At 32.9% G+C, this 22,886-nt stretch overlaps 1 protein-coding gene and 2 long non-coding RNA genes across 3 annotated transcripts in view; 1 reads left to right on the top strand and 2 right to left on the bottom strand.

Annotated features, from left to right (window-relative positions):
• Window positions 1–22,886, top strand: part of LOC123668982 (homeobox protein caupolican) — an 81,293-nt gene that overhangs the window by 33,004 nt on the left and 25,403 nt on the right. The window contains exon 3 of the mRNA XM_045602666.1: window positions 11,605–11,714. Coding sequence (XP_045458622.1) covers window positions 11,605–11,714 — 110 coding nt within the window. The remainder of the gene's footprint in view (window positions 1–11,604; window positions 11,715–22,886) is intronic.
• On the bottom strand, window positions 1,359–21,470 carry LOC123668983. Its single transcript, XR_006745653.1, has 3 exons — window positions 21,455–21,470; window positions 17,653–17,658; window positions 1,359–1,427 (listed from the first exon to the last, which is right to left on the bottom strand). It is a non-coding gene; the product is annotated as an uncharacterized LOC123668983 (long non-coding RNA).
• LOC123668984 lies at window positions 6,051–17,024 on the bottom strand. The gene is made up of 3 exons (XR_006745654.1): window positions 17,013–17,024; window positions 10,453–10,460; window positions 6,051–6,366 (listed from the first exon to the last, which is right to left on the bottom strand). It is a non-coding gene; the product is annotated as an uncharacterized LOC123668984 (long non-coding RNA).

Here is a 22,886-nt window from a genome sequence, read left to right on the forward strand (position 1 = left end):
GCTCTCGCTCCACATCCTCGTCATCACTGAGGTTGTCCGAAACCCAGTGACCCAGATACTTAAAACGTTCTACTCTATTTAAAGCAACACCTCCAAGATATAAAGGTGGCACATTCGCATAGACTTTCTTGCCGGCCTTAAACACTAGGAGTTCACTCTTCTTCGAGTTATATCTGAGTCCCTGGGCCTCAGCGTACCGTTCACAAATCCGCATTAATTTGCGCAGTGCACCTATAGACGGGCTTAACAGTACCATATCGTCAGCGTAACTGATGTTATTTACGCAGACGCCCCCGATATGACAGCCAATGTTGCAATTTCTAAGCTCGGCAAGCAGCCCGTTCATATAAAGGTTAAACAAACGAGGAGAGGTTAAGCCCCCCTGTCTAACCCCACATTCCAACCCGTACATTTCTGAGTGCGTGCCCGCCCACTTTACAACATTCCGTTGGTTGTAGTACCAGTATTCTAGCACAGATGCAACCTCGCAGGGTACATCAGTCTCCTCCCTTAATTTTGTCCAGAGCACATCATACCGTATTGTATCAAAAGCTTTTGATAAATCCAGAAAACAGGCATAAACTGGAGTTTTTCTAGCTGTATAGTACTGTACAGTCTGCTTGAGGCATAGGATGGCACTCTCTGTAGAAAGACCCGGTCTAAAACCAAATTGGGAGTCTTGAAGCTTAATATGCCCCTCTAACTGCTTATCAAGCAGACTGTCCAGTACCTTAGCTATGACCGTAGCGAGTGAGATTGGTCTATAGTTGGACACATCGGATACATCCCCTGTTTTATTTTTCAATATAGGTACTACTATGGTGTACATAAGACCCTCTGGCAGATAACTGTGACTTATACATAAGTTAAAAAACATAGCGAGAACTCTAGACAAGTCAGGCTCTGCATACTTCAGATGCTCAATACTGAGCCCATCGTGACCGGGTGACTTACCTCGTACCATCTGACTTATGACCCTCTTTACATCGTTAGCGGAAAATCTAACGTTTATTGACTTCGGTTGCACAGTATTGATCATCCGAGTACCGGAGCTGCTCGATAGATCAACCTTGAAATGTTGTCTAAAAAAGTTTGCTATATCACGGGGTTCGTGAAAGCCAGCAACGCTCGCAGGGCGGCTATTTGACTTTGGATTCAATTTGTTTGTTTTCTTCCAAAATTTACTAAAATTTTTACTTGCGTGATGTTGCGCTATGATATCTAACTTTATTTGATTTTCATTTTCCTGACACAATTTTAATTTTGACTTAAAAACCCGTCTGCTTTCCCTCATCTCCTCATTTATATAACATAATTATTATCTCATCATTAATATAACAGTTATTTACTATATATAGATTGCGATTGCCAATTAAGTTTTCCCTCCTGCCGTGCGGTCTTAATCACACACTGTATTTTTTTATTAACTAAGACTGACGTATTCTGAAAGTTATAAAATAACAACTATATCAATTTTTGATAGTGCTATCCGAGTATGGCTGTTCCGTTTTTTCCCCATTAAATATATTCCACTCAGTGGTAACATACAATTGTCCTTGTAAAAGAATTCTTAAAGTTAATTAAGTAATTATTGAGTCTGTCCATTACAAGTCAAATTTACGTTTTCGTAATGTTAATGTTTCTTTTTTGTAGTATTAGTTATTATATAATTATAGGTCAGAATTTTTACACTATATAATACGTACCATTTGATTTCCACACTATATAATACGTACCATTTGATTTCCACCATATTTCATCAACCGATATTTAAGTAAATACAAGCACCAAAAGAAAATTTGAGCACTCCTTAGGATAGGGAAAAATTATGTATTATTATGACTTAATGGCATTAGACGCTTCTAAATAAATACAAGAGAAAATACAAAAAAAATATGCTAGGTTGTATACGTTTTTACGGGGTTATTCTTTTATCTGCTAATTCGTTATGGAATAGCATGGATTATTGAGCATTAATCAAGCAATTGAGCAGCAATCCTTAAATACATTTGAAAATTAGTGAAACGTTAGCGAGCTGTTTGCATACACTTATTGATAATTACGACTCTTGAAATGATAGATCTCTTTAGTTATAAAAATCCTAGGTAATTAAATTAACAAGATCTTGCATAGAAAAAAGTAAATAAATAAAAAAAGATTATAGCTGACTAATTAGCTCCAAAAACAATTTACGTTTTAACAATCATTATTTCATAGAAATAGTGAAGGTATAATTAACCGGTACACTATGATTTTCAACATAAAATGTTGTTCATGAATTAATCATTATTTCCTAAAAAATAGATAAAAACATCTCTTAACGATTTCATCGCACTTTTTTAGGATAGGCTAGGTTTCCTTAAATTTTAAGACATATTCATTTGTGTAAAATTATCCAAGTATTTCCAAGTGACAATATTGTATTTACTACCTTGTAAAAAGCATTCCTTGAACAGATATATCTTTATTCTGCAATTTGTCTTCCTTGACAATTTTGCTGCCTTGCACAAAGTTCATGCAAACAATCTAATATATAAAATTCTCGTGTCGCGGTATTTGTAGTTAAACTCCTCCAAAACGGCTCGACCAATTCTCGTGAAATTTTGTGTGCATATTGAGTAGGTCTGAGAATCGAACAACATCTATTTTCACCTTCCAAACTGTTAAGGGTAGTCCACGCCTAAATATTTTTTTAATTTTTAGATAAATTATTTATTTTTTATTTTATTATGACTTGGCGTTGAAAAATACATATCCTAAATTTTCACCCTTCTATCACCAACCCCTATTTTTAAATAGCGTTTAGCGGCAAGACAACGTTTGCCGAGTCAGCTAGTACATATAATAATTTTTAGATCCTACACCTTTACAAAATTTCTATATTTTCTCATAGAAAGGGACATGCAGTAACAGTATAAAAAAATAAACCTTTGCATTATCAAACTTATTAAATTTAAACTTTTGTATGAATACTATAATAGTTGGTACCAGGCTATCATGAGTCCGAAAGAGATGTCACTTGACTGTGTATTTATTTCAATCGATATAAAACTTGAATTGCTATCAGAGGATAGAAAGTTCTTTTTCTGTTAGGTTTGGCTATCAATGGTACCATAAGATACACAGATGATTTCGCCATCAATGAATTAGTCGCTATGTTAATTAGTACTTGAACATCAGGAGAGACACGTTTGATTTGGAAAGGAATTCTGTCTATACTAATGAGAATTTTAGAGTTGATAACAGTAATGAATCGTTATAATGTATCGTAGATCATAACAAAAAACTCTTCAAAAAACATGGTCTTAATTACTGTTCTTAAACAAACAACTTTAATTGTATTAAAAGCGTAGAAGTACAAATACAAAAATACATAAAGTTGTATAAAATAAAATCAAATTGCAATAAAAAGAGGTAGAGAACTTGCGTTTCTTATATCAGTCAAACATCGGGCTAATTACTATTTTTCAAACGTACCGTATTTGAATAGTTTTGATACTTGTTTTATATTTATTTACAGTCAATACAATGCTCGTATTAATAAAATAAATAAAAAAGTTGGGCGCGTGGTTGTTTTAAATTTAAACACGCTATTACTTAAACACATATATAATTTAATACGCTAAAACTTCTCACTTCATCTTAGGATCAACATAAATTTAATTTACAAAACGACATGCAACGTACGTGCAACCATGTTCATTGATATTATTAAAACGGTCACAAATAACGCGATTACCGATAAACTTACAAAAAAACTCGAATATCATAATAATCGAACAAATATCGTCTGTCACAACAATTTCTCAAAATAATATTTCACGATGTATCCAAATATTAATTAACTTTATTCCGTAACACTTATAAGAACATAACAATGTATTAGTAACATAACTTTAAAGAATTATTATCGTGAAGATTATAATTTTTTCAAAAGGATTATGTACGATGCTGCTACCCATTCCCTATTCGAAAGGCGTTAAGGTAAAAAATTATTTTACCACTAATTATTGTGGGACATGTCAAAACAGTCGTGAACGCAAGAATACCGGTGTTAAGTAGACGCCAGAGCGTAGTGTAAAGAATAAATTAGTTCGTTAATCCGATGATGTATATTCCGCTGTATGTTGTAACAAAAAGTTGTTTTCTGCCGTGGCCAGATTTAATATCATAATTCGTTTAACAGGTACGCGCTCTCGGACCGTGTTACGACTGTATCGACGCTATTAAATAATGTGAGATGTATCATTTTTGTTTATTTATTTTTTTAATGAAATATCTGATTGTTATTTTTTACAGAAAGCGTATCAACTGAGTTATTTACGTACCGGAAAATTTGAAAAATCGATCGAAATCACGTGATATATTTTTGATACATTTTGACCTTTTTACAAAACGTGTAATATAAACTAGTTGACCCCGCAAACGTTGTTTTTCCATAAATATTATTAACCCCCTTAATCCCCTCCCCCCTATAACTTAGAGGTATGAAAATTAGATGTTTGCCGATTCTCACACCTACCCCGATATGCACACAAAATTGAATAAAAATGGGTCCATTCATTTCGGAGGAGTATTGTAACTAACATTGTGATACGAGAATTTTATATATAAGATTTAATAAATCAAAAAGGGTCAAATTGTTTCAGTTGCATTACATGAGCGTCGCGATAAAGGTGACGTATCAAAAGTCCATAGTTTGAGGTTCGCCGACCGCGTAGGTGACTTTGAATGATAATGATCATAACAACATAAAAGTAGCCAAAGCACGTAATATATGACGTGTAGTAAAACTTCGAGGAAGGTGTTAAAAGGGCCGTGAACGTGTCCCGGTAGATGATTCAATCACTCATACAGATATGGTCGTTTATCATCGGGAAAAGTGTTAACGTCCCGCCTTCTATGGCTCCAGTTTTTTTTTTACACACCTTTTATTTCATCTAAGATTTATTATACCGCTTCCACTGCGTAAGAATAGTCGTGTTCGAGCGATCTTTGTTTGGTTAAAATTTAGATGTCGGGTTATGACAGCGTTTCTTTATCATACAAACAAATATTTAAGTTTTTTTTTCTATGTTGCGAGCTGAATTTAACTTTTCCATTATGTCAGTACAAGCTTTGTTGAGGTTCGTATGACATAGGAGAGTAAAATTAACGTTCAGGAATAGCTTTAGTACTTAAAAATTAAATAAAATCTAAATTATATACGATTTGAATCATATTATTTAGTTTTCTTTTCGTGTAAAAATTTAAAATAAGATTGAAAATTATTTAGTTTCATAAACATAATTTAGGGTAGATGTAGGAGAGTTGCGACCGAGGAGAGATGTGACAAAGACGATTTCTCCCTACTTATAATAGTTATGGCAAAAAGTTTATGGTCTTGTAGTGTTTGCATTTTCCATGCTGAAACGTTATTTTTCATAAATAATAAAATTTTCATGAACAGTTTTCGTAAATAATATATGTGATGATTAATTGTTACTGGAATATTACATGTTTTTTTTTGTACCTGTACGTTGATTAAACGTGTGAAAAAAAACTATGTTAAATTTAATAATGTTAAGGTATTACCGTAACCTATAGATGCCTACAACACCAGAAGCATCGCAAGCGTGCTACCGACCCTAAATTTACCATCCATCATCAGCTCTGCCACCTTACATACCACAGAAACACAGCACTACTTGATAGTGATGTTATTTAGCTGTTATCAGGGCCGTCTCAAACTAGGCTGGGGCCCTTGGGCACACAAGAATTTGGGGCCCTTTTGGAAAGTAGAAAAAGCGAATTATAATATATTTTTTTACTAAGTATGACCATTTATTAAAGGTAATCAAATACAGTTATTATTATTATTATCAAATACAGTATGATATAATACGTCAATTATGATATTAGAACGCTGTTGTTGTTTTTTTGTTACGATTACGATAACGGTTTCTTTCGGGATTTCGGTTGAGCAAAATCTTATATGATATCAATTTTTATGCACATAATTGACAAATTGCTTAGTCGTTCTTGTAACATTGTTGATCACAAATCATTTTTTATTCTCTTGAGGTGCGAAAATGACCGCTCTCCACTACAATCGGTAACCATTAGGCAAAGGAATATTCTTGTAGCAATTTCTACGTTTGGAAAAGTTTCTTCCAATTTATTTGAAATTTTTAGGTTATGTAAGGTTGAGATATTTAAATCCGCTGATTGCTTTGCTATGTTTTTTAAATATTGGCTTAAATGAATACATTCTGTTTTGGGCACATCTACATTAATGTCTTCATGATAAAATTCTGCAAATTCTTTGCATTTTTGGTCAATTCATCAGATTCGATTGTTGTTAACTGACATAGACAACTAAATCGACTATCAATTTCTTGGTATGCTGCCGAACATTTTTTTAGTTGTGTATTTATTGTGTCAATTATGGGAATGAAAGTATCTACACGAAACATTTCGTTGCCTCTTAACAGTGCAGCCTCTAATGATCCTTCGAAAAAAAGTGATGTGTGTGCTGCGAGATCTTTTTCTTTCAAATGTATCTTTTTAGTAAACATATGGATTTTTTCTTTAGCAGCCGCTTCGTGGCGCCACATACTGATCAAAATTATTGCGTGCGTTATTGACATAATTGATCCGAGATTCGTAAAGTTTCGTTACAACGCCCATGGTCATATTGGTATTCTGTAAACTTAGACTTGTTTTATATATAACAAGAGCATTCCATATTTCCGTTAGAAGAACAGTCTCAAAATTTCCCATGTTTTGCTAGGCTTTGGGCTTCCTTTCTAGTGTCTCCTGGTTCATTGATGTCACTTGCGATTGAAGACAATGCTTCAGAAATATTTAAATAACCATTTTTAGCATTGACGCGTGCAGACCATTTAGTTTCCGAAAGAAACTTCAGTACTCTATGCAAATACTTAAATGCTCTTTCAAAATTTTCCATCGTTTTGTCGAAGCCGAGAAAAAATTGAACAATTTTTGTACAAATTGAAAGAATGTTACTGCTTCAATAACACATTCAACAGCCTGAACACCCACTAAATTTAGCGAATGTGTCGCACATGGAACGTAACGCAAATTCGCAAACTTCTTTTATTCTTGACTGAACACCAGAGTACTTTCCAGGCATATTTGATGCATTGTAGTAGCTCTACCTGCGACAATCTTTAGGAAATCAAGTCAATCAATTTTAGGAATATCAAGGTTTTCAAAAAAGTTTAAAATTATCTCTGCTTTATATTGCGCATTATGTTTATCCATAAGCAAAAATTGCAAAAATCTCTCAATAGGCTGTCCGTCTTTTACGTATCGTTACTATGAAAGTCAGTTGGTCAACGTGAGACAGATCTGGCGTAGAATCTACGCTAATAGTTTTGTACTTTGCTGATTTAAGTTCTTTGACAATGGTTTTCATAACTTGTTGTCATATTAAATTAATAAATTCGTTACAAATATTTGCCGATAAATATGATGTACTTTCCTTTCCACGATTTCCGCAGTATTGTATGTGATCAGCAAGAAAAGGATCAAAATTCACTAATCAGTTCTAAGCATCCTAAATAATTCCCACTATTTTGTGATCCTAATGTCTCATTATCACCACGAAAAGCAAGACCTCTCGAAGCCAAAAATTTCACTACTGCAACAATGCTCTTAATCACATTCTTCCAATAGTTAATTTCTGTATTATATTGGGACAGCAACTCAGTATCAAGTCGTCTATTAGTTTTCATTCTTGCATCATATTTCATCACAAATTCCCTGTGCTGTAAGCTGTTCTCATGTTCTATCAGTAAGTTACTTATATGCTTCCAAACTTTATATCCATTAGGAGAACTTAAATTATATCCAGTACGTCCAGTAGTGGTATTAAATAGACGGCAGCAATACAGTATACAGATTTCTTTGCTGGTGAATAAAGGAGCCATTTTCTTTCTAAAGACTCACCATTCGTCAATTTACGAATAAAAATATTTTTAGTCAAGTATCTAGTTTTCGTTTTACCGTTTGTATCTGGACAACTTGTGGAAGTCATGGATATAATGGCGTAGTATATACCCTGTAAATACCTTCTGGTAAGATTACTGATTTGTGGAAAATGCGTAATGTGCCCGACAAAAATGTTTTGATAATAAATGTGTGAGAGAAATTATCGGTCCTTCGGGGCCCCTTGAATATGGGGGCCCTGGGCACGGGCCCCGTGTGCCCTTATGGAGAAGACGGTAATGGCTGTTATCTTCTGTTAGGTTATGCTACTTTCCCAGTAATGCTGCTCCTGATTTTGAGCAGAGTATATCCTGCTATTGCCCTACCTTTATGAAATATGTAATAGTATTTTTTTTAAACTTAATAGTCTAAAAACAATACTGTGACGACTTACCGCTACCGGTCACAACTTATCGCTACTGGTAACAACTAACCTCGGGAGTAGGAGCATTGTAACAGAAATAGTAATCTTTGTTTTTGTTGAAATTCTCAGAAACAATAATAATTTGATTAATTTTAATGATTGCTTTTGAAAGGGAAGGAATGTTGTGAATCTTCATAAAATTTATACGCTTATCTACACAAAGGTGCTATAAAGGATTAAATTAAAATCATTTATTACATATTTACAATTAGCAAAAAAAGTTTTATAAAAATATCACATAAATACATCGTTCGAGAGCGGTGTTTCAAGTAATTATTCCAATGTCATAGTACGCTCTATATATTTATATTTAAAAAAATGTTATCCTATAAAAAAATTGTTGAATATTTTCTACGCGGGATATGTCCCTTAAAGTAATAATTTACACAACTCTCCCAGATCTCCCCCATATTAAATTAAAAAACGTAGTTAGAACAACAACCTGAGTTTTTACTCGTTTTGATATTTTAATAGCATATTCATTGCCAAACTATGAAACTACAGTTATTATAAAGATTATTGTAATCAGTTCAGTGGATATATACGAACAAACAAACAAAAAGCTTCAATATTGTAACAGGACACTTAGCGAGTGTTTAATTATATTTTTTTTTTATCGCAAAAGTAACATGATGCTACTATCGCTTTAGAAAAACATTGAAATGTAGGGAACTACTCAACGAACTACCCATATATAAAAGCACGGGGTTAAAACCATACGTGATAGAACAGCTGTTGTGGAGTGGTTTTTTTCTGATAATAATAAAGATATCTATCTACATTTATGGCTAGTTTTTGTTGCCATTTCATTAAATACTAACTTTAAACTATTAATTACATTTATTAATACTATTGATCACGCAAGGACTAAATAAACTTCCTTAACCTTTGTATTATAGAAATTAGTACTAAACATATTGAAAGTTCAAAAATAATTATATTAAAAATTAACTGAGGTATGGCACAGCAGGAAATTTCCAGCTTGAAATATCGAGCAGCCTGACTGGGGTTAGTACCTTGACCTTACAGAATAACACAGCAATAATACTGTTTTCAAGCAGTGTTGTGTTTCTGTGGTGAATAAGGTGACCAGAGCTCATGAGGGTAATTGGGGATAGGGTCGACAACACGCTTGCGATGCTTCTGATGTTGCGGACATCTATAATATACGGTAATCGCTTACCATCAGGTAAGCCATATGCTTGTCTATCGACCTAGTTATATATATTAAAAAAAAAAACTTTAAAAGCCACTACAATTATTAATACCACTGAAATTGATTATATTAATAAAATACATAAAACATATATAATGGTCAGTATAACAACTATAAACCTACCAGTAATTAAATAAAACTAAATAAGCCTATTATTTCAAAAAGGAATTTATAAAAAATCTCTTAAGACAGTCTTGACGTTAGTCAACAGAGAGCCTAATAGAGCATCGCGTACCCGTTTGCGTGTCAGCGGGATCGTTCAGCGGATTATGAAAGTATTCGTCCCATAAAAATATTCCTAGTTAAACATATTATTAACGTTAATGGGATTATAGATGGATCCATTAAACTCATAGTGTTGCTACCAATAAAGATTATGACTACGTTTTTTCCGATCCGCACGCCTCGCGGAACATTTGATTATTCATTAGTCATGCGGTCGTGTTAACGTATAATACTTATGTAAATCGCTACAACTAATATATAATATTCGTTTTTATGTGTTGATATGTAAATGTATGTTGCTTAATTTTATGAAATTGTCGGAGCTGATGAGTTGGTCGCACGAATGTCGCGTTAAAGTCGCACCATTGTCGCGTCACCTTCGCATATATAAATCGGCACCTTATGCATCCAATAAATCCGAGCAAATGCAGATCCGAGTCGACTTAGGTCGATTATTATTTGTAGTAACAGAAAATGGAATTATATCGGAGAGGTCGAAGCAACAAAGGGCGACAGCGCGACTGGATTACGCTGTCGTACTTGAGTGAAATTTATTATCGGATTTTCGATTCGGCCACCAATGAAGTTGTTGGACAACAAAATCTTTTGATAGATTTATCCTGGCTGACCGCATTAAGACGAGCTCCCGGGTTATTTTTAATGCGTCGCTATAAATTTTTTGGACCCGTGCATCTCGACGGGCCGTTTCTTTGCTTTTTACGCGATTTTTAAACGTATACCCTATTAATAACTCGGAACGTACATGAAATTCATCGTTATAAATGTCCGAATTCAATTTTTTTTAATGAAATATTAAAGATCATTCCGCATTTCGATGTTCGATCGTTGAATAATTATAGCGTTGTTAGCTTGTACGAATGTATAATGTAAATGTTTATATTCGACACAAATGCGTTTCTTACGATGTAAAAAATATTGTCTTAGCTTTCATTGAGATTTACTGACTTCTAATGATGTGAAGAACAGTATAAATTATACTTATCGAAGCGGGGAAGACATTTCTAGATTACTTTACGAAGTCGAGTAACAAGGCCGTAGATTAATGTAAATATAAACAAATAAAACTTTCTTAAAATTTAAATTAAACAATGACTAATGTAGACAAAGTGGTAGACTGTAGAAGAGTGGTAGACTAGTCGATAAATATAAAGAATCCGCTTCGCTCTATTGAAATATATTTGTCAGAGATGATTGATGCTAGAACTGCAATCAACCCATTAAATAATAATAACGGTTGAGACGAACGATCGAAGCGATCCATCAAAAAATCAATAAACCAGCTCCAATAATAGATTTAGTCGATGCTACTGTGCATGTGATACCGTCATTAGCTTAAGTATTAAGGTCGGCTACATACATTAAGACTTAAAAATTAATTTAATAAATACCGTCGAAAAGAATTCTCATTCTTTAGATGAGAATTTTTTTTTTAAATCTACATAAATTAAAATGAATCACTGAATATGTTGCCAAGTGTAATACTTAAGCAAAGCTGGACCAAATGGGTTTATTTTTTTAGGTTATTCATACTTTGTAAAAAGTTCTTACATAAAAAAAAAATTAAGAAATTAACACTGAAAATTGGAAAAGTTCTGTCGAGCTACTTTATAAAATAAACTGGTTCAGCGATAAGCGATACAAAAAATGTTTTGTGTTAATATTGGTTTTAGTGATATTCTCACTTAAACGATATACAATATATTTCAAACGCTATTTTGTTAATCAGGCAGCAGGAATCGAGCTGAAGGAGAACCTCGCAGCAAGCGCTGCGAGCTGGCCCTACCCAACAGTCTACCATCCTTACGATGCCGCGTTTGCTGGATATCCATTTAATGGGTAAGTCTTTAATTATTCTACTTTAAGTCTATCTATAATAATTTGAAACTATATGTTAAGTAAAACAGAATTTTGTTAATTTCTGTATTTAGTTTCAACTACAAACTACGAAAACTTACATATCGACTGTCCCTACGTATAATATCGAAACTGAAAAAAGGCACTTTAAATTTTTTTACGCTGAATGATTTGTTAAGTATCAATAATGAGTATAAACTCATGAAAAATGTGATTTTATGTGTATTTTATAGCATTTTCTCTTTTTTTCTTTTAGTAGTTTTTTCATGCAATAAAAAAAAATATAAAATTTTCAGTTTCGATACTGTACGTAGGGACAGTTGATATCAAAATTCCTCCTACAATAATCGATGTTAGTAACGAATCTAAAATATACAAACACTGTGAAAACTCAAAATGGTCACCTCTTGTGGTGATTATTAACGTTTATTTTTGATCACAAAGAGTGATTTTAAATATTTCTTCAGAGACATGGTAATATCGGATGTATCGTATATATCAGAAAATTATCTCATTACTATTTATAATTATTTAAACCATACCATCAATAGTAGTTTTTATATTTAACCATAATGTACACGAAATATCTTCGCGAATATTATATTTACTAGATAACAACTCCATTGTGTAATTTCGTCTAATAAGAATTACTGTTTCGATATTTAGACGGCTAACGAAAATACAAAGTCTCAAAATCTAAAGATTCAACCAAACATCTAAATGAGTTCAATAAATCTAAAAGATGATCTCTTACCATCACTCACTGCAATACTTCTAACAAACGTATTTGATGATATATAATACGTTCGTCAATCGTAATTAATGAAAACTCTTCGAAAAGTTAATCATAACTAGGATTGATAGACTCCGAAGCGAAGGAGAAGTTAAGAAAGAGATCAATCTCTTTCATTTTCACAAATACTTTTATATTACTCATAAGTTGAATCTTACCTTAAGTTGGTTCAACCCTATAACTATATGACTAGATCTGCCCGCGACTTCGTTTGCATGGAACAGTTCCTTTGGGCTAACTAAGGAAGCTCTTGAAAAATGCCCGATTTTGAAATATTTCTTCATTGGTGCTCCGCTCCTATTGACCTTAATGTGATGATATATACAGCCTTTCTCGATAACTGGGCTATCTAACACTAAAAGAATTTTTCAAATAGGATCAGTAGTTCCTGAGATTAGCGCGTTCAAACAAACAAACTCTTCAGCTTTATAATATTAGTATAGATTTAGAGCATCAGATGCAGCGCTATATATTTCACCCACAATCTTCATCAAGAAACCGACTTCAAGCACAAGAGTAACTTTTAAATTTCAGACCAGTTCATCCACACACAGCAGCAGCCAGCTTTTAGAAGATATGCATTTAGAAGCTATAATTCATAGAAGTTTTATACCTCTAAGAACCGGAAATATTCGATAGAAAAATTTCGATTGTAGTTTTTTTTTTTGCTCTTTGAAAAGTGGAAAGGGACCTAAAAGCGTTTCTGCAATAAGCGAATATCGTAGTGCTCAAAAAATCCATTACCGTCGCATTTGGTTTCTCCTTATCGTTCCGTTCGAAATCTCGTTAATCTTTTCAGCCGAAGAGTATTACTGTATATGAATGCATTTAGTTTCAAAAAACTTTTTGAATTTGGTAAACTGACAGAGACCCTGATTCGATATTTCACCTCTGTCGTAACCACTGCTTGTATGTCTGGTAAAATCGTGTAGGTTCATATGGGTGAGAGCGTGTGCGTTAGGTACGTGTGTGTGTGTTATATTAGGTGTGAGCGCACCTTGGTAAAGGTATTTTATTTCAATATGTACACGATGTAAACAACCACATAAGTACGTCTTAGTGTTACGGTATATAATATTCTTGTATCTGATTTAATTTCAAGTATTGATATTACATCTATAATTCTATATATTGTCAAATTTAAAAGATATTTTGTTAGACTTAAGGAAGGACATATGTATGTGCCATTTGTTCCTATAACGTAATGTACAAATCAAATTAACCTATTTTTAATAAACAAAAATAAATTGTTGAAATGGAAGTATGAGCGTAAGTTCCGAACTTCACAAATCATAACAAACAAAATCGGATAATTTTTGTTTTATATTTCAAGTCCAATTTTTTTTAAACCTATGTGGTCGAAAATAGCAAATATGTAATTTAATGCGTAAAAAATATCTCGAGTATGCTTATAAATGATCAAAAGCATTCAAGCGATATACATTTCGAGGGATGTACCGCTAAAAACAACTTGCTACTAGAATTCGTGATTTATCGATAAAAAATATCGAATACAAACTTGAACACAGACAAAATACACTGTCTTATGTAAACTGATAGCGGCGTATTATAAAGGTTACTGAACACGAGTATTAGATATGAGCTGTGTCAAGATATACGCGCCCTGTTTGTCGGCGTAAAGGAGTTCCCACACATGCACAAATTCAACTATAGGTTACATGGTGGCGTAGTTATTCTTCAAAAAGCTATATTTATATAAAAATCAATTATTGAAATATACTTTATGAAACGCCTGCCCAGCGTGGTGACTATGGGCAACAACAACAACAACACCGAATTCCATAATTCTTTTTTGTGAGTTTCACTGTCAATTTTTTTATCGATACATTCATCTAAAAAATAGGGCTGTGAAAAAAAAGCTTAGGGCTGTGAAAGTAAAACTTAGTGTACAAAAATTTTATATATATAATTTCCGCAATTATATTCCGGAATATTATACTTTATAGAATAATTATGCTTTTTTTTCATTTCATGCCTTAATGCACATTTAAAATAAACATTAACGAAAACTACAAATTTCTAACTTACAAAAAGTACAAAGGCGGTTTTATTACTAAAAGTGATCTAAAGAAAATCTTATAACAAATTATTCATATAAAAAAATTGAATACAGAAATAAAGTATGTTAAACACATATGTAACTATTCGTGAATAGAAGGCTAAAGCTTAGAAGAAAAAAACACCATTATAAACACGTTAAAAAGTTTTGTTTCGAGTACTAAACATTAATTAATAATTTGTTTTATTTGACATTGGAAACAATAACTATTAAGTAGACACTTGAAATTTGTATTTACATAACATACCATATATAATTTCCACTTAATGAACACTCAGTCACGATATATTTATACATAAAAAAATCTATTTTGCAATTAACTGAGGTAGATCAAAGCAGGAAATTTTCTGCTCAAAATATGGAGCAGCCCCACTGGAGTATTACCTCGACCTAGCAGAAGATCACAACTAAATAAAACTGTTTTCAAGCAGTATTTTGTTCCTATTGGTGAGTAAGGTGACCAGAGCTCCGGAGGGGGGGGGGGGATAAGGTCAGCAACGCGCTTGCGATGCTTCAGGCGTTGCGACGTCTATAAGTTACTCTAATCGCTTACCAACAGGTGAGCCGTACGCTTGTTTGCCGATCTAATTATAAATAAATAAATAAAAATTAAGTATCACGAATATTAGGAATCACGAATGATATAAATCAAAAATAACTATCGAAGACGACATGGGTAGTAAATTTAACTAGACTAGCAAATTACAGATACACATTCGAAGGAACCTAATCAACATAAAGATCGTGACCTAGGATACATAACAATGATCTATCGATCAAATCGAACGAGCAATTATATTGTGACGGCGATAATTAACGATAACCAACGATAATTCAACGATAGGTTAACGATAAATTAACGATAATAACTATTTTATAAGTAGCCGCTTTGATATGACATGTGATAGCGATCGCTTTAAATATATAAAAAGATATATATGTAAAAATAATTACCGATAATTTATTATAAGTGTTATTGTGGACAAACAGTTTAAAAATAAAAATAAATATATAAAATCGATATGAAATAAATGTAATGAATATGAAATAAATAATAATGGCCAAATGCTGGCTTACCTACGAGTCCTCTCGACGTGTCGGTCTCGGTATGAACTTGGACAAAACGAAAGTTATGTTAAAAAACCAAGTCATACCGAGACCGGTATCGCTTGATGGTACCCTTCTCGAAGTTGTTCAGGATTATATTTACCTAGGCCATACCATCAAAATTCGATTGGGCTGGGCGGCGTTTGGCAGGCCACGTCGAGTCTTCGTCAGTCGTTTGTTTGAAGACAAAAGTCTTCAAGCAATTCGTCCTGCCTGTGTTACCATACGGAGCCGAGATGTGGACACTGACGAAGGGACTGGTCCACAAGTTTAAAGACGCTCAACGTGCAATGGAACGGACTATGCTTAGGGTTTCTCTCAAAGATAGGATTAGAAATGAGACTATCCGCGAGAGTACGAAAGTAACCGACATAGCCCACAGAATTAGCATGTTGAAGTGGCTTGGGCTGGTCATTTGTGTCGCAAGATCGATGGCCGTTGGAGCAGACGAGTCGTGGAGTGGAGACCGCGTCTTGGCAAACGCAGTGTGAGACGTCCTCCGGCCCGTTAGACCGACGATCTACGTAAGATTGCTGGTGTGAGCTGGATGAGGATTGCGGAAAACCGGGATGTCTGACGCGAACTTGGGGAGGCCTATGTCCAGCAGTGGACTGCAATAGGCTGAACTGATAGTGATGATGATGATGAACTGATGGTGATATGAAATAACCTTAACTTTTTTAAGCTTTTGTAAACTTTTTTCCAGAGGTGCAAATAATTTAAACGGAACCCTTATCCAAAGACTTAGACAATCGCGGGATTTTATATAATCATTATACTTTAACGATAATAAATCAAAACAAAATAACATCTACTAAAATTCAAAGTAGGTAACAAGAAGATGTTATTATTGAAGTGTTATTATTAATTTTATTTTGATGAACACACTTATTTTAACATAAGTATATATAAGTATTACAGAGATACGTTATCCATTAAGGGAGAAAACATACAGTAATTTAGAACCATCCAGTAGTTAGAACACAAATATAATTTTACAAATAAATTTTATAACCGTAACGTTACAATTTCACGCAAAACCTTACATCATTTCTTCAACTGCCATTCCCTTATGAAATAATAAAGTACAATTTTAATTATTTTTCTATAAATTTTAAATTACAATATCGTAAAATAAAGCCAACTTTCTATTTCTTGTGTATTCGAAATCACGTTTGGTTGAATGTATCAAAAAAATAGTATTAATAAAAAACTTACGAAGTTTTATCATCGTTTTGACATTTATAGATATTATTTCTTGTATACGAATCGTGACGAGATGTTTTATGGCCTATCTAACTCAAAATTAAGCCTCCTCACTATTGGTTACAGAGAGAAAACAAAAGCTACTCGAATAATTTCAGTTCAAGAGCTTTACTTAGTACAGACAAATCATTACAACTTATAATATTACATACGTCATTATCTTAACTAAAATTAAAAGAAAAAACTAAACAAACAACACAACAGTTCCCACAAATGCAATTAAAATGAAGCTAAATATAAGGAAATTGTATTGAGTTATCTTGATTCTGATAATAAAAACGGATAACATGTAAGCATTTAATGTAATGTTTTATCAATACAAGAATTATAACCCGATGCTACCTTATTCATTCGTTAATTATCGTTTGTGTAATTATGTTTTAATAAAAGGTATTATAGTATCTACCTAAAAAAATCTAAATAAAAAAACGAATGTACTTTAGACCACACGACTGAAGAAAAACTTATGAAACGTAACTCTCTCTTTCTATTCACTAACTTATATTTCCCTCTCAACTTCCGTTCGCCTCACCCGATCACACTTTTCGTAACGCTCCTGTCACGCATTCACCAGCTTACTTCCCAAGTCAAGCGTGCATATAGAAGTTTTACTTCATAAATTATTCTTGAAGACGCTTTGTGCAACTAGGTCGGCAAATAAGCGTACGGCTTACCTGATGCTTAGCGATCACCGTAGCTTAATAGACCAGAAGTATCGCAAGCGCGTTGCCGACCCCGAATCCCTGTAGGACACCTTATCCCCCCCCCCCACGAGCTCTGGTCGCCTTACTCGCCAACAGGAACACAACACTGCTAGAAAAACTATTATTTAGCGATAATCTTCTTTAAGGTCGAGGTCGGATTGCTCCAGATTTTGAGCAGGATATTTCAGGTTGTCCCTTCCTCAATTACTTTTTGTAGTTTTCTGTGGTGAGTAAGGCGACAGAGCTCCCTCCCAAGGAGATAAGGCTCGGCAACGCGCTTATGATGCTTGTAGTGTTGCAGTCGTCTATAGGCTACGGTAATCGCTTACCATCAGCTGACTTGTACGCTTGTTTGCCGATATAATTATAAATAAACAAAAAAAAATTAAGTATCACGAATATTAGGAATCACGAATGATATAAATCAAAAATAACTATCGAAGACGACATGAGTAATAAATTTTACTAGACTAGCAAATTACAGATACATTTTCGAAGGAACCTAATCAACATAAAGATCGTGACCTAGGATACATAACAATAATCTATCGATCAAATCGAACGAGCAATTATATTGTGACGGCGATAATTAACGATAACCTAGTAATATAAAAAAAGTATAAAAGACTAAAGGTGTTGTCACTGCGACAAAAACATAATTAAAATTGTTTGTTGTCAGTTTGCAGTACCATTATAATTCTAAATATGGTAACATATAAAACCATAATAGATTGTGAACGTACAAACGGTTAACACGTTTTTCAAGCCTTATCTATTAACTTCATTAGCGTTGCATTAGTACAGTGACGGTAATAATTTACTCATATAAAAGATTTTAATTGATATTTTTATCTTTTTTAAATTAATTTGATAAAAAATTGTCTGAGGATGGTAGGCTTCTAACCTAAAGTTTGACTTCTTCGTCACTTGAAACATAGGCAACGGTTTGTGTTTTTTTTTTTTTTTTTATATAATTTTATAAGCAAAGGAAACTATTAATGGTAATTGTGTTAAACTCAACATTTTCACGATTTTTTTTTTTTGTAGTAATCAAAATAAACATAATTGTTTATTATTACGATTAGCAATTAAACATCTACTTGGTACATAGCATTTAGTTTATATAAACAAAAAAAAATCTTAAAAGCTATTTTTTAGCGACATAGCCCCGAGGTTTTTTATATGCGGAAAATATACATTATTATTGTAAATTACATTAGAATAGTTTTAAAATATTAACAAAATATATAAAAACCAATTTCCTTAATTCTGATTTTGTACAGCATGCAAAATACACAAAAATAGTTTATTTTATACATAACAGTATTTATTTAAATGCAATGCTAAATTGATAGTACCTGGGTGACCGAGCTTAGCTCGGTATTTTTAGTAAATCGTGTGTACAAATTACATATTGGTAATATATGAATAATATTTTTCGATTTTACCGACATATTAATAAAAGATATGAATTGGCTATTTAAATAAAAAATAACGAGTGCAATTAGAAAAAATAATATAATCGATCTAGGAACATGAGGCGGAACCGTGGTCTTTTCGGGCGATCGAAACCGGCCGATTTCCCACCTGAGCTATTACAACTTTATTAATAAGTGCGAAATTTACCTTCGTATTCTAACGATGTTGTAGCCATTTTGTCATTCCCTAAAAACAGGGATAAAACGACATTTTCTAAAAATAAATTCTAGCTAGGTTTATTTATCTCCCCCGAAATCCCCTGTATACTAAATTTCATGAAAATCGTTGGAGCCATTTCCGATATTCAGGTTATATATATATGCAAAAATTGCTTGTTTAATAGTATAAGATTATAATGAACTGTATCGATGGCTGCTTAGTCAATTGGAATAAAAAAGCTCGCCCAATCAAGGTATCCTAGCCGTGTACCAAATTACAAATTAATTGGTTTGAGCAGTCAAGCATTAAATTAGGACAAACAAACGTTGTAGCATAAATAGTGTATTTTATGCTCTTATTCTCGTTATGCACCAATTTTTCCTTTTAGTGCTGACCATAAATTACGTCTCACGTTTACGAGGGAGGATCGACGAAGTGTGACATAATGTGACAAGTGGGAAGAGTCAAAAATTAGTAACATCACATTTCAGAAATATAATAAATTTTATTGTTAGTTAAGTGAAAATAACAATAAATGTTGAAACTGATGATTTCATTTAATAAATAACAATTTAAATACGAGTATAATTGTAAAATGTGTGACATAACACGAGGTAAGGTCTCATAAATGTGACCATCTGTGACAAGGAAGCGGTCAAATATTCGTAAAATGTGTGACGTACTTATGGATGGTTGTTTACTTTCTTGTAGTTTTCCAATTTGTGGTAATGTTGACAACGTGTTGACATATTGCGGGTCTTAAAACAATAGTTATGAAATTATAAATTTTAAAATTTAAAATGCTCTACACAACGTATCTACATATCAACAAATTTATTTATTTTATAATTATTTTTATTAAAATGAACTATTCATGTCATTAACTTTTTTTGCACTTGTCATCAATTTACTTGTACTTTTCTTACTTTCCTTAAGTGAATATATAAATCTATAATAATATTACAAAGCTGAAAGTTTTTTTTGTTTCTTTGTTTATTTAAATGCGCTAACCTCAGCAACTACTGGCTTATGACCTATTTACCAAGTAACGCTACAGCCAGTTTTTTCAAGTAAATAACGCGTCTGAAACCGCAGGGCATAGTAGTAATATTAATATAATAGCTTAAACAAATCCTATCCTATTAGAAACTGAAGCTCGCTGTACGTGTAATTTTCGTTCTCGTTAATTACGAACAGATGTCAGCACTAACTATCGATAGAAAAATCATTAGCATTATTAAAATTCCCATCGTCGATAAAATCGCTAACGATCAACTATTGTGTTCAATGTAATTTTTGTTTAACTAACCTTCGTGTCTATTATGTACAAAGAAACGGCGACATGACTTCCTATCTTCTGAATGCTCGCCGAGACTAAATATAGACAAACAATGGAATTATTAATTAGATTAATTGATAGATATTAACAGATATATTCAAAGTTTTATCGTTACATTATTTTCATTTAAAACTTCAAGTACATCTTAAATATACGTTTTTTTTAAACTAATTCTTGTACACGTGTCAAAGAAACTATGATATACAGCACGTGACAGTTTCCTAAAAAAAAAATAAGGAGTCTGTTCGAGTCTTAAAGAGTTATTCTGTTCTATAATTAGGTTTAAATATAATTAATTTTCGAATAACTAATACGAGTACAATTGTCATTTTCAAATCAACGATCTAAAGACGTTTTAGAAGTCTACTTGAATATCGATATTTGCTATTGATTTTTTAATCTAATTTTAGATATTTTCAGTGTGTGTGTATGTTTGTGCGTTGTATTTTTTAATAGCATGAATGGTTTCTACCCGTCGTAAAGATATTATCTCAGTAGCTTCGGGCTTCCCAATGTCAAGACGCGCCACGGAATTTCATTAAGTCTCCTTATCACCGCCGCTTCGTATCAATCGTATATAAATAAAACCGCTTTTAGTTTTATTTTTCGGTTACTCTTACTCGTTTCATTCAAACTCAAAAATGTTTCCATTTTTATTGACGTGGTTTAATCGATAGGATAAGTAAATATCGAATGGAATCGAACGTTACATTCCGATTTAGCAGTTTTGTAATTTTTTTTTAAACGAAGCTTTATTTTCGATAACCGAAATAATTTCGATATTAAAGTGTGAACTTTAACTAATTTTAAATTATTTTATCCGGTTTATATGTACTGTGTGGCTACGGTACTAAAGAATATAGCCACCCCCTCTCTTCCCGTGGGTGTCGTAAGAGGGATAACACAGTTCCGCTACCACCTTGGAACTTAAAAAGCCGACCGGTAGCGGGATAACCATCCAACTGCTGGCTTTGAAATACACAGGCCGAAGACGGGCAGCAGCGTCTTCGATGCGACAAAGCCAGCCCTGCGGTCACCAACCCGCCTGCCCAGCGTGGTGACTATGGGCAAAACACATGAGTTCACGTAATTTTTGGCGTAAACTTGTGGAGGCCTATGTCCAGCAGTGGACTGTATAGGCTGTAATGATGATCCGCTTTATAATATATGTTTAAGATATTTTGCAATTCCTTTTAACCCACGTTTAAAAAAAGACCCACCCCTTGAGGTAAGGTCGAAATTTGTGTAAGTCGACTTTTCTAATTTCAACTTGGGACAAATATCAACTAGACAAAACTGGTCAAGTCAGACGAAACCGCGATCGAAGTATTATCAAATATAATCTACAAGACATTCAATGATAAATAATATATGATTTAATATCATTGCTATAACAACATAAAAGTAGCCGACGGAGGAAGTTGCCCGCACATGTACATACGTGGCACACGTACGGACGCGTTCTGTCTAGCTATAAGTATGAATAATAATCATATTTACATGTTATATCCTGGGATTTATACATACATCTGTTCTTTGCGATCGCTACTATGATTGCGAAGATCATCGTATGTGTATGTGTGTGTGCGTGTGTGATGCCAATAAAGCTTATCACAGATTAGGTTAAAAGTTACGAGAAAATTGTGTACCTTTTACAAATATTAATTGGAGGTTATGTTTGTTTGATGTATATTTCTTGATTTTTAAATTTGTTTCGGTTATTTTAACGTTTTTTATGTTACGATCTTTATAAAGCAATTTGCTTTTTTCTTTTTTTATTGATCTGGTAACTTCTGTAATGAGCTAAAGAACCAAATAATAGAAGCAAGACTTTCCGGTAAGCCCATGACTTTGAAATTACATTTATTTCAAATGTATAAAATGTATTAATTAAAAAACGTTCTAATTAAAATTCCTTTGCTTATATTGTAATAAACTGTACTCTTGTAAATTATTTACTCCAACTACAATTAAATAAAATATTTTTTAGACATAAATAAGTAGAAATAAGAATTTTTTATCAACATTGTTGACCACCGTTATAATAAATTTTTACGTTCATAAGTATACGATAGTAAATCTTAGTTACCATTTCTTAAAATTACTTATTTTTTTTAATAACAACATTTATTAAAGGCCATTTTTTATACTTACATAAAACCTTTTTGATCAAAAATTAGCAATTTATAAAAAAAACTAAAATACCACCTGTTTTTCATTCAATCAT

Source organism: Melitaea cinxia, chromosome Z, assembly GCF_905220565.1.
Source record: "Melitaea cinxia chromosome Z, ilMelCinx1.1, whole genome shotgun sequence".
Lineage (NCBI taxonomy): Eukaryota > Metazoa > Arthropoda > Insecta > Lepidoptera > Nymphalidae > Melitaea > Melitaea cinxia.